Consider the following 13,384-nt stretch of genomic DNA (forward strand, 5'->3'; position numbering starts at 1 on the left):
TTCTCTTGGAGCTGTCCGAACTTGTTTGCCATTGATCCTTGAATTTTTGTGTTGTTCCTTGCAAAACTTGAATACCAAAACATATTTTGGGAAGTTCCTAAACTTCTTGAACGAAATCTTGAATTTGATCTTGAATTCAAGAATAATTGGGACTGAATTTGTGTTTCTTGAATAGAATTAGCTTGAGCAGCAGGAAAAAAAAAGAAAAAGAAAAAAAAAGGAAAGAGAACCATTGGCTCAATTTTCCTAATTGTGAAAGAAGTCCCAATCTTGTAATACATCTAATCCTAGACCTTTTTGGATTAGAGTCAGCCAAGAAAACCATTAAACCAAGGCCAAATCACCCTCAAACACCTTAAACCTTCTTCAACCGACCTAAACAGCCTTCCTAAACCCAATTCAGTTTCCAAAAAAAAAAAAAAAACTAAACCAGCCGCCACACCATTGTGAGAACCGAAATTGCCCTTGTTTCTTGAATCGGTTTAGCAACAAATTGTGAACCGAATTAGCTGATTTTTAAGGGCTGAACTGCACATCATTTGACATCCTAAAAGCACCAAATACCTTGCAAGTTACTGGCCAAAACACAACGAAACAGCAGCTCAAAATTTCCAGCAAAAATCCATCCTCGGTAGAGTTACTTTCTAGGTTTCTTGAAATTTCAGCGTTTGAGTCATTAGTTACACCTTGTGTCCAGTGTATTCATTTGTTTTCCTCCATAATCTGAGTCATATGTCACACTCTAATCACTCATTCACCGTCATCATTGCTGCAAATTTGTGTCACTTATTGACTAGTCTAGAAACTATCCTTACGGTGATTCCTAGCATGTTCAACTTGAGCATCGAGCAAGCCTAAGGAATTGTTTTGGTGAGATTATTAGTGAGCAGTATACTTGAGTGAAACACGAGCATGAGTGAAAACAAAAAAAAAAAGAAAAGAAAAGAGAGGAAGTGGTTTGTTTGTTTGTTTGTCTTTCTTGCAGGTTTACCTAAGCATGTCTAGTGGAGTTGGTGACCAAACAATAGACATCAAATTGCACATGGAGGCCATGATGGGGGAGTTCCAAAGACTGCTTAAAAGCTCCATTGAACCTTTGCATGAAAGGATTGATCAATTGGAGAATTCTAAGCATCCACCTAGTTCGAGCAAGGGAAAGGAATCTGCATATTCCAACGATGAGGACGACCCATTTGAGGGGAGGTACCAAGCTGACCAAAGGTTTCGAAGGTGAGGAGATGATGCCATTAAAGGTGTCAAACTCATAATTCCCTCTTTCCAAGGCAAGTCGGACCCCGAGGAGTACTTGGAATGGGAAAGGAAAATTGAGTTGGTCTATGAATGCCACACTTACACGGAGGAACAAAAGGTGAAACTTTCAACCATAGAATTCACAGACTCTGCATCCATTTGGTGGGACCAACTATGTCATAGCTGAAGGAGAAATAGAGAGAGACCCGTAGAGACTTGTGAAGAAATGAGGAGCTTGATGAAAAAGAGGTTTGTACCTAGCTACTATAGCCGAAACCTACACCGTAGGCTACAAGCTCTCACTCAAGGATCCATGTCAGTTGAAGATTACCACAAGGAGATGGAGATGACCATCTTGAAAACCGATTTGCGTGAAGATGTAGAAGCTACCATGACTCGATTTTTGCATGGTCTTAGACCTGAAATTGCCGAAGTAGTGGAGCTCCAACACTACCTCGACATGAATGAGATGCTAGAAAAAGCAATAACAATAGAACGGCGTCTCAAGAGGAGGGGTAGTGCACGTCAAGGCACTACGTATCAAGCTGGAAATTGGCGGAATTCTCAACCCAAGAGGGAGGAGAAGGCCACGGCTTCATCAAATCCACCAAGGCCGAATGCTTTCTCTCCAAAATCGAAGGCAAAGGTTCAACCTAAGGCCAATGTTGAGGTATCTAAGCCACGTAGCCAAGACAGTAAATGTTTTAAGTGTCAAGGCTTCGGTCATATCGCCTCGCAATGCCCCAATCAACGTACCATGCTTATATTGCCGAATGGGGAAGTTATCTCTAATGAGGAGGAAGAATATGAAGGTATGCCACCTCTTGTTGAGGAAGAGATAGAGTCGGACGAAGAATTACCTACTAATGAGGAGATTGGCTATTTGGTGGTTCAAAAGGTCCTCACTACTCGAGCCAAGGAGGAGGAAATTGAAGCACAACGGGACAACCTTTTCTACACCAGGTGTCATATCAAGGATAAGGTATGTAGCATTGTCATTGATAGTGGGAGTTGTGCCAATGTGGCTAGTCTACTCATGGTAGAAAGGCTAGGGCTCCCAACTATCAAGCTCCCAAAATCTTATCGCCTTCAATGGTTAAACAATGAAGGAGATGTCCGTGTGTTTAGACAAGTGAAGGTACCATTTCGAATTGGAAGATATGAAGATGAAGTCACTTGTGATGTTGTGTCGATGCAAGCAAGTCACATCATACTTGGGCGACCTTGGCAATATGACAAAGACGTTGAGTTCAAGGGAAGAGCAAACAAATATGTTTTCATGCATTGTAATAGAAAAATAACTCTTGTACCCCTCACCCCAAAACAAGTGTATGAAAAACAAGTGAGACTCCAAAAAGAATATGAGCTAGAACTTGAGAGGAAAAAGCGAGGGAAAAGTGAGGAAGAAAAGAAAGAGACTAGGGCTGAACCCTTAAGGAGAAAAAAAGTAGCAATAGGTTCAGCTAAGGAAGAGGATAACCAAGGGAAGCTAAGCTTGCTAGTAAAAGCCAAAGATGTAATACGAGTTTTGACTTCCAACCAACTCTTATTCGTACTTGTGTGCAAGGAAGAGTTGGTCATATCTTCTATACGTGCTAACTCTTTGCCTACAGATGTGTTATCTTTTTTTGCAGGAGTCCAAGGATATATTCTCAGAGGATGTGCCAGATGGATTACCACCTCTAAGAGGGATCGAACATCAAATTGACCTCATTCCGGGAGCCCCACTGCTTAACAAACCCGCCTATAGGATGGGACTGAAAGAAACAAAGGAACTACAAAGGCAAGTAGAGGAATTGCTAAGGAAAGGTTGGACTCGAGAAAGTCTAAATCCATGCGTTGTACCTATGATTCTCATGCCAAAGAAAGATGGAGCTTGGAGAATGTGCACTGACTGTGGGGCAGTGAATGCCATCACGGTAAAATATCGTCACCCTATCCCTAGGTTAAATGATATGTTGGATGAATTGCATGGTATCATTATTTTTACTAAAATTGATCTGAAAAGTGGTTACCACCAAATAAGAATGAAGGAAGGAGATGAGTGGAAAACCGGTTTCAAAACTAAACATGGTTTATATGAGTAGTTAGTCATGTCTTTTGATTTAACTAATGCACCCAGTACATTCATGCGTTTAATGAACCATGTTTTGAGACCTTTCCTTGAAAAATTTGTTGTGGTCTATTTTAGTGATATTGTTATCTATAGAAGAAGTTTAGAGGAGCATCTTGTGCACCTCAAATCTGTTTTTGAGGTACTTCGAAAAGAGAGGCTATATGCCAATCTTAGGAAGTGTACATTTTGTACTGATCATGTGGTGTTTCTAGGATATGTAGTTAGTGCACAGGGAATTAACATAGATGAAGAGAAGGTCAAAGCCATTCAAAAATGGCCGAAACCTACCTCTATTAGTGACGTTCGCATGGTTTACCCAATTTTTACCGCCGCTTTGTGAAGGACTTCAACACTATTGCAGCACCACTCACTGCGGTCATGAAGAAGAACGAGAACTTCTTTTGGGGGGAAACACAAGATAAGGCTTTCCAATTACCCAAGCACAAACTCACACATGCACCACTTCTTGTGTTACCTAACTTTGACCTAGCTTTTGAAGTTGAATGTGATGCATCAGGTGTAGGTGTTGGAGCCGTACTTATGCAAGAAGGAAAACCAATTGCTTACTTCAGTGAAAAGCTAAATGGAGCGGCTCTCAACTACTCAACCTATGACAAGGAGTTGTATGCCCTAGTGCGCGCATTGGAGACTTGGCAGCACTATCTACGTGCAAGTGAGTTCGTTATCAAAACTGACCATGAATCTCTCAAGCACCTAAAGGGACAACAAAAATTGAGCAAAAGGCATGCCCGATGGGTTGCATTCATAGAGTCCTTTCCATATATCATCAAATACAAGACAGGTAAGTCTAATGTAGTAGCTGATGCTTTATCTCGAAGACATACTTTGCTAACTACATTGGATGCTAAACTTCTAGGGTTTGAGCTAATGAAAGAGTTGTATAAGGATGATATGGATTTTTTGCATGCCTATGCGAATTGTGGGAAGTCCGAATTTGAGAAATTCTATGTGCATGATGGTTTCTTATTTTATCTCACTAAGTTATGCATTTCTCGTGACTCAATACGTGACTTACTCATTAGGGAGTCACATGGTGGTAGCTTAATGGTACACTTCGGTGTTTTCAAGACTTTAGCTGTTTTGCAGGAACACTTCCATTGGCCACACATGCGTAAGGAGGTGGAGAGGTTCGTTGGAAGGTGTGGAGTGTGCCACAAAGCTAAATGAAAGGTTAGTCCTAACGGTTTGTATACTCTCTCTTACTTATACCTAACCAATCTTGGGTTGACATTTCCATGGATTTTGTGCTTGGTTTACCCCGGTCTAAACATGGACATGATTCTATCTTTGTTGTAGTAGATAGATTTTCAAAGATGGCTCACTTTATTGCAAATCATAAAACAAATGATGCCTTGCACATTGCTGATTTGTTCTTTAGAGAAGTTGTTCATTTGCATGGTATTCCTAGGACTATAGTGTCAGATAGGGATGTTAAATTTTTGAGTTATTTTTGGAAATCTTTGTGGGGTAGGCCGGGAACCAAATTGTTATTTTCTACTTCTAGTCATCCTCAAATGGATGGTCAAACTGAAGTAGTAAATAGAACTTTGTCAACACTCTTGCATGCAATTATAAAGAAAAACCTTAAGACCTAGGAAGAGTGTCTACCTCATGTAAAGTTTATATACAATAGGGCAGTATATAGTGCTACACAATTTTAACCTTTTCAAGTTGTGTATGGTTTTAATCCCTTAATGCCTTTAGACTTGTTACCATTACCTTCTTCTGAGCATGTGAACTTAGATAGCAAGAAGAAAGCCAACTTTGTGAGGTCATTGCATGAGAAGGTTCGCGCCAATATAGAGAGGAGAACTACCCAATATGTCCAACAAACTAACAAAAATAGATGTAAGCTTATTTTTTAACCTGATGATTGGGTATGGTTACACTTGCGCAAGGAAAGATTTCCCAAGCAACGCCAATGCAAGTTGTCACCAAGGGGAGATGGTCCTTTCCAAGTCATTGAGCGCATCAATGATAATGCATATCGCTTAGATCTTCTTGGTGAGTATAATGTAAGTGCTACATTTAACGTTGCTGATCTAAGTCCATTTCTTGTAGGGAATGAACACGATTTGAGGGCAAATCCATCTCAAGAGGAGGGGTATGATGCGAATGAACAAGCTGGCCATGGTGTTCACGTAGGCCCTGTGAAGGTTCCTCAAGGACCATGGTGTTCACGTAGGCCATGGTGTGCACGAGCTAAGAGGTTCAAAGAGTTCCTTCAAGCTTTAGTTCATGCCGTACAAGCTCAAGAGAAACCGTGCTCAAGCATTGAAGGAATTGACTTGGAGAATTCTTACAAGCCTACCAAGATGTTGCTAACAATTAAACATGCAAGTAATCAAGCTTAAAAGTCGGATTGGGCCTAAATAAATTAGCTCATGTTGAGCTTAGGTTAGGATTAATTGGGCCTTAGTCACATTAATCACTTAGTTAGTTAGTTAGGAGTAACCTAGTCAAGTTAGTATGGTTAAATCCGGCCCAATAGTTAGGGGCCTTGCTGGCCGAATTTATTTATTTATTTTCCAGGTTTTATTAGGTTTAAACAAGGCTATAAATAGCCCTAAGTTGATGTATTCATTCAGTTTTTGACGTTAATAAACAAAATTTCCAGAAATTTGTCTTCTTGAAACAAATTTTCCTTTAGGTTGTGAGAGCTAAGTTGAACACCTAGAGTTGATCCTAGATTGTTTCTTGGCTTATCAATCAAGCAACACACTTGATTGTGGCGTCTTCTACCATCGAATCCATTCTTGAGTGGTCCAAGCTTGGGTCGAATTCCATCAACTTCACAACGTGTTCCTCTTAAGATTTAGGGTTCTTCCGCGTGCATTCTTCTCGGTTCCTGTGGATCAAGAATCACATCATTATGATTTACCCACCAACACAAAAAATTGACATATATGTGCCTATGTTTAAAATAACTCAATATTACATCACTATCATGGAATTTTTCATACATAACAACAACCTATTTACAAGATCTTATACTGTTTAAGAATGAACACATTGCCCCTCCCTTGGCAAGCGTCGCTGAACAATAATCAAAAGGGCAAAGAAATGGTTATCAACCTACCGGGGCAGGAATATATGAGTTTAAGAATAGATTGAGGTTTAGCTTCCACAATATGATGAGCTTTACTCTATGTTGGTTAGACCAATATCTATCACCACTTAGTTCAGACGAGAATTGGAGCAGGTACAGTTGAGTTAGGTATGGTTAATGAGATACGGTTGTTGTGCTTCATCCACAACTTAGTGTACTTTTATAAGCATAGTTGTATTTATGCGTTGAATTAATGTCCATGAATAAAATTTATGAGTATGGAAAAGTTATATAAGAGTATGCTATATTGTATAGAAAGTACAATAACTAGACAATTGTACCAAAATTCCAACTACACTTGGCCATGGTCTGTTGAGATGCTTGGACAATGTACTTGGTTTAAAAAAGAAAATCTTATGGACGTTATCGTAATATTAAATATTTACTAGTCATAGCATTCTTTCTTTAGTCCTCAAATCTAGTATAAAGTGAATGGATTCCCCCAAACTAAGTTGTCCATGTGCTTTTTTGTTTTTTTCTATTTTTTCTTCATAATATTCAGTATCACACTTGTTCACTTTCATTCATTAAAATTTTTCCTTTGCAAAATGTTTGGTTTTACTTCCACTATTGACCAAAAAGAAAAGTCACTATTTTATTTTTTTCTCTTATTGTTTTGATAATAGAGTCTAAGTTTTTGTTGCTATCACTTTAAATACTTTTAGTTAATAGTTGAATATTCATAAAAAAAATAAGTAAGTAGGGCTTATACCTACGAATTTCATGAATTAATAGTTTGTACAACATTGAAAAATATACAAGGTGTGAATTTAATATGAAATAGTTTAGATTTAGCCTCTTCCAAATATCAATGATCAGCGTGACATTTGATAGTTTTGTTAACCAAAGTTAATGAGTTAACAAATTTGCATTTGTACCTTAGAAAAAAAAAAGTTCGCATTTGTAATTGAGCGAAGATCTCAACCACCACTTATCAAGCAAAGTCAAAGGTACACAGAAAAACATTTTTTAGGTTTATCTAAAGAGTGCCTAATAAGTATTCATTAAGAGAGATTTCAAGTATCAATACTTTTTTTCACAAATGAAAGAATAGAAAAAGTGTTTAAATATAGGAAGGAAATGAACACAAGTGTGGTCATTCACCTAATAATTTCATACAAAATAAGTACAATAAAGAAAGCCTATATTAGAGAATCTAAATATTTGAAACCTATCAAATCATTAGTAGAATTCTTTACACACAACAAAAATCTCGAGTTAATTTTTTAACAGAATCAAAGAATTAGTTAATGATTTCTAAATATTTTTGGTTGATCAAATAAATCGTCATTTGCTTTTGGTATGTTATAAATAAAACATAGCTGATACACAAAGTGATACAAAAGCATTAGACACAACAGAAATCACCAGTTACTTTTTTGAAACAATCAAAGAGTTAGTTAATAATTTCCAAATATTTCTGGTTGAACAAATAAATAGTCATTTACTTTAGGTATGTTATAAAGAAGCCATAGCTGATTCACAAAGTGATACAAAAACATTAAACACAATGGAAATTACTAGTTACTTTTTTTACACAATCAAAGAATCAGTTAATTATTCCAAGTATTTCTGGTTGATCAAATAAGTAGTCATTTGCTTTTGTATGTTATAAATAAACTATAGCTAATTCAAAACGTGATATAAAAGCATTAATCCAAAAATTTGGAATAATGTACTGGTAAGAAAGGATTATTTAATAAAAGAATAGCAATAAAGGGAATCATATACATTATGATATTTTTGTAACAGTAGTTTGTTTTCATACTATCCTTGCATTATGTATTGAAGGTAAAAATTAGTGTTACAAGTGCCAAGAAAAGTCTAATAAAGAAATGTGGTTTAGGTTGCGTGTTCTTGAGAAGCATGTTGGACTTTTAAAAGGATAAGATCCTCACTCTCCCATATTTAACTTTAGAATTCTATTTTTTTTATGATCCAAAGTCAAAGTTATATTTTGAAGTCAATATATATATCTACATATATTTTTAAATTAAATGGCATATCTAGGAGAGGGATGCTAACCTTTAAATTTAATAAATAGAGTCTAAGTTCTCAATAGTTACAAATAAGCATAGCAAAACCAAATCATTAACTTTCAAGGAAATTGAATATAAACAATGTGCATTCAATCTAATCTAAGAACCCTTAACATGAGTAGGAAAATCTTGAAGTTCATATAGAACATTAGTTGCTTTACAATTTTGTAATTTGAAAAAGTACATTCTGCATACAAATATGCGTGTAATAAATAAGTATTTTGAATTTTGATAGTTGGTGATAGGAAGGGTATAGGAAGGAGTGGGAAAGTTTAGTGCCAAAAAAAAGAGTATTTTGAGTTCATGTGTGACATATTTAAATTTACTCGGTGGCAATTTATCGATACACAATTTCCACTTATCTCCATAAAAACTTGTATTCCTACAATTAGAGGGAGCATACTGTTGCACTTTTTCTAAGCATTAAACCAAAAGTCAATTCAATGAATGCTGCGCTGCGTTAATAAGATCAACATCCTTGACAATATCCAAATTGCATAGTATATCCCACACACACACACACACACACAAAATATACAGTGGTTCATAAATAAGTAACACCACTAGTTATTGCCATATATCATATAACTCTTGCTTCTTTTTTGCCTGAAGACAAACAGCCCTTGGTTCTTTTTTGCCTGAAGACAAACAGCCATGGAGGCTTTTCTCACTTCTTTCTTGATCCTCATAGTTCTCTTTGTTTCTCTATTTATTTACTTCTTTTCTCACAATCGCAGCTCAAAACTACCACCAGGTGCACTGGGATGGCTTGTTCTTGGAGAAAATTTGAAGTTAGCCGCATCAGGGCCAGAGAAGTTTATTCAGGAGAGAGTGAAGAAGTACACAGAAGAAGTATTCAAAACCTCCTTACTTGGAGGAAAAATGGTAGTATTTTGTGGAGCAGCAGGAAACAAGTTTTTATTCTCTAATGAGAACAATCTTCTAGCAATTTGGTGACCTGCATCACTGATCAAGCCTTTACAATTTCCGTCTCCTAGAGACAATTCCTTGAAGGAATTCACTGCAAAAAATCGTAGTTCTATTGAAGAAATTCTGAAGCCTAAAGATCTAAAACATTATATTCCAATCACGGATTCTATGGCTCGTGACTGATTGGGCTCCTTTTGAAGAGGTGAAGGTTTATCCTTTGTCGAAGAAGTATACCTTTTCATTGGCCTGTAGATTGTTTTTGGGATCTGGGATGTATTCTATCCCAATTGATTTGCCTAGGATGGCTTATAATAAAGTTTTGAAAGGAGGAAAACTGAGCTATTAGATAACAGGAATATTGCTGCTGAAGGTTTAGACATGTTATCTCGTTTGCTGCTTCAAAGTGATGAAAATAGTAGTTTTTCTAAGGAAATGATGATAAGTGCTCCAGCAACCTTTGTCTTGAACTATCTTACGGAACTTCCCCACATTTACAATCAGGTCTATAAAGGTAATACCGAAAATGATTTTGACCCTTCAAAATCTTCTCTACTACTTTTATTAGCAAGGCTTCAATTTAAATATTTGTATCTTTTAATTCAAAATTTCACATTCAACTTGGTAAGCTAATATCCAATAGCTTAACTAATTTTTGAAACTTCTTGCATTGAGAAGAGATGGTGGAGATTTTCGAGTCCAAAGGTCCTCAAAAGCTGCTGAATTGGAATGATGTTCGAAAGATGAAGTACTCTTTGTATGTGGCATATGAAGCAATAAGATTAACACTACCTGCCCAAGGAGTCTTTAGAGAGGCCATCACAGATTTCACGTATGCTGGTTTCACGATTCCAAAAGGATGGAAGGTAATGATACAATGTCAATTATCACTTCCAATTCCAATCAATTTTTTTTGATGCTAGAGCAACAAAATTTGTAAAAACAACTTTGTAAATGTTCTTTGTTATACATTTTGGAGCGTATACTCGACACATAAAAATTCCAAATACTTTCCGGATCCAAAGAAATTCAATCCTTTTAAGATTTGAAGGAAATGGACCTGCACTGTATACTTTTGTGCTGTTTGGTGGAGGATCTCGAATGTGTCCGGGAAAGGAGTATGCGCAATTGGAGATACTTGTGTTCATGTACAATGTGGTAAAGAAATTTAGATTGAAGAAACTTATTCAAGATGAGAAGGTTATATATAGTGCTTCCCCTGTTCCGTAAAATGGTCTTCCTGTTCGGCTCTTGCCACACAGGAAATAGACTGCAAACATTCTGGATGAACATGGTTGTGATTGTATACTTTGATTGAAATCAGTAAGACCTGGAAATGCAAGTGTATAACCATGAAATAGTTCATCTTATTCCAATGTGATAGTAGTCTACTATTATTATTATCATATACAACCACTAATATTACTATTTCCAAAGCTGAGCTTTCATATTGGTTTAGCTGAAAAAGTACTTTAATATTACCTCTAGGAATATTACCCGCTGAATTGTGGAGCCTTATCAAGTAGCATTGTCTGCAATTCTTTTGCATTAGGCCTTTCATGAGGAGAAATGCTAACACAAAGCATAGAGATCTTAAACATTGATAACATTTGTTGATGAACCTCTGCAGATGTGTTTCTCACCTAGGATCAAGGATTTCATCCAAGTGATCATGTTCAATTTTGTCCTTTACCCATTTCACCAACACTATTCCTTCATTTACAGCTTGTTTGCCTGTTAACAACTCCAGCAAAGGCTGCAAAACTAAAGATATTGCCATAATTGGCAATTCTCATGATGTATGCATGCTCTGCCGTGGGCATATATAGAGATGTAAAATAAGACATAATATAGAAAGAAACATGTCTCGAGGACTGCAAGAATCACATTGACTGAAGTATCATATCTTCTTTTAAAGATCTTGTTGGTTCAAATGATCGTTAAATTTGCTGCTGCTGCTGCATGTCTCAAAGTAACCATTCTGGTATTACAATTATTAACTACCTGAATAAGTAATCACTAGCATTTTCCCATATTAAGTTGTAATTTTTTGTACTCCCATCTGCTTTTACGCATGCTTATCTACCACAAACTTGCCTAGAGGGAAAAATCTTAATAACGTCATGGCTAAGTTAACATGCTAAGAAAGGTCAATGAAGGTATCAAAAGCTGAAGATGCTATAAATTTAGAACTCGGTACCGTAACTACAAAACTTAACTACTCTTACTAGAGCTTGAAATCATTCTCTATACATTGACAAAGAATCCACAATATATATCTCCGCTCATTCTACAATTGAATTACTAGCCACATATCACCCTCTCTAATCGAAATTCCTTCTTTTCTAATCACAAATGAAGAATCCTGACTTAAATTCGATTGAATTGCAACAATTGACTCATGGATAGGGATTTAACGCCAACCGAACATAGACATTTAATATTACTAATACAAACATTAGGTTTCAAGTTCAAGGTTTATAATTGAGATACAACTTACTACATAAATCTCTTACTACACATAGTCCAACAAATGCACTGATTTCAGGTGGAACATCAGTAGTTGCCAACTTTGATGATTATAGCAGATTCACCGTGACTTCATCCATGTATTGGGTAGTTCTTCACTTGATGTCCAAGTTGGCCACATTTCAAGCATACACCAATTATCTGATAACACACTCCGGTATGGGTTTTGCCACAGATGTCACACTGAGCAGCTACATCTTTCCTCTTGCAGTGTCTATTCGTTCTTTTCTTCCTTTTACTATCCTTCATAATAGCAAGTTCATCTCCACAAATCTCTTTATGTTTCCCTTTGATATTACGAGAGCTTCCTCCACCACTTTTAACTGGGTTGTTAGGAATGTCTTGAGGAGTAACTTGAATGGTTGACTGCACCAATTCGCGCTTCTTTTGCAACTCCAACAGTTTCCTTTCGTATTTCCTTAACATTTTCATATTCTTTTTTAGTAATTTAGTTTTCTCTGTATATTCTTGTTTCCATTGTCTTTCCCAGTGCTCAGCTAATTCCTTTTGGAACTCTACTTCCTTTTGAAGAATCTCTATTTCCTTATGCACGTTAGCCAAATTCGTCATCTCACCGTTTCACTTAAACTCAAATAATAGCCTGTCTGGCAAATCAAAGGATCGAAATAAGTAACTAATTGCAATTGGAAACTCTAGACATATAACTTTTAAATTCATTCACTCCCAATCCAACCACAAAAAATTAAACTTAGCTATTCTCAAATGAGATAGACGAGAAAGTGGAACACAGGTAGGGCAATACCTCAACATACTATGCCACTTATTCCTATTCTGGGGTCTTAACACAAGGGGTTCCATTATCACTTATGCACATAACGAAACCCTAAAGCATACTTCGTACATCAAAAGATTCACACCCTACCTCAAGCTTTTGCATACAAGTATAGAACCTAAATCCTTTTTCTTAAAGTCTGCATACATAATTCCAAAACTCTCAATCTCGGTACGATAATAATCAAAGCCAAGTTCATACTTTGACATCAATTGATAGGTATCAAGGAAGTATAGGCAAGGATAGTTCATCAAGAACCAAACTACGAGTATCTAATATTACAAGAGGGGTAGAAATACCTATATAGTTGCAGTTAAACCGCCCCAAAATCAAGTAAACACCTATCAAGTCCTCACGTTCATGGGAGAAAGGAAATGGGTCTTCAGTGCTAACTTCTCAACATACACTACAATGTAGCTACCGTCTATAGAAGCCCTAGCTAGACATTTACTAGATTAGTCCATGATAGCACTTCTCGATCCAATCTCCTCCATTGGTTCAATTCCTAGGTCAAATATTAGAATTTTTCACGATTTGACCTTTGCCATCAAAACTTACTACAAGTATAATCGAGATATCGACCCTCATCCTAGTGCTCT

The 13,384-nt window shown here is 36.6% G+C and overlaps 1 protein-coding gene and 1 pseudogene across 1 annotated transcript; both read left to right on the forward strand.

Annotated features, from left to right (window-relative positions):
• Positions 1–1,042: 1,042 nt before the first annotated feature.
• LOC140021244 (uncharacterized) lies at positions 1,043–5,742 on the forward strand. The gene is made up of 6 exons (XM_072072011.1): positions 1,043–1,230; positions 1,540–2,389; positions 2,886–3,225; positions 3,885–4,169; positions 5,093–5,175; positions 5,287–5,742. The coding sequence occupies exons 1-6, from the start codon at positions 1,043–1,045 to the stop codon at positions 5,740–5,742; spliced, it is 2,202 nt and encodes a 733-aa protein (XP_071928112.1).
• A 3,448-nt stretch (positions 5,743–9,190) lies between these two features.
• Positions 9,191–10,732, forward strand: LOC113718200 (beta-amyrin 6-beta-monooxygenase-like; annotated as a pseudogene).
• The last annotated feature ends 2,652 nt before the right edge of the window (positions 10,733–13,384 follow it).

The sequence above is a fragment of the Coffea arabica genome, chromosome 11e (genome assembly GCF_036785885.1).
Source record: "Coffea arabica cultivar ET-39 chromosome 11e, Coffea Arabica ET-39 HiFi, whole genome shotgun sequence".
Taxonomy (NCBI): Eukaryota; Viridiplantae; Streptophyta; class Magnoliopsida; order Gentianales; family Rubiaceae; genus Coffea; species Coffea arabica.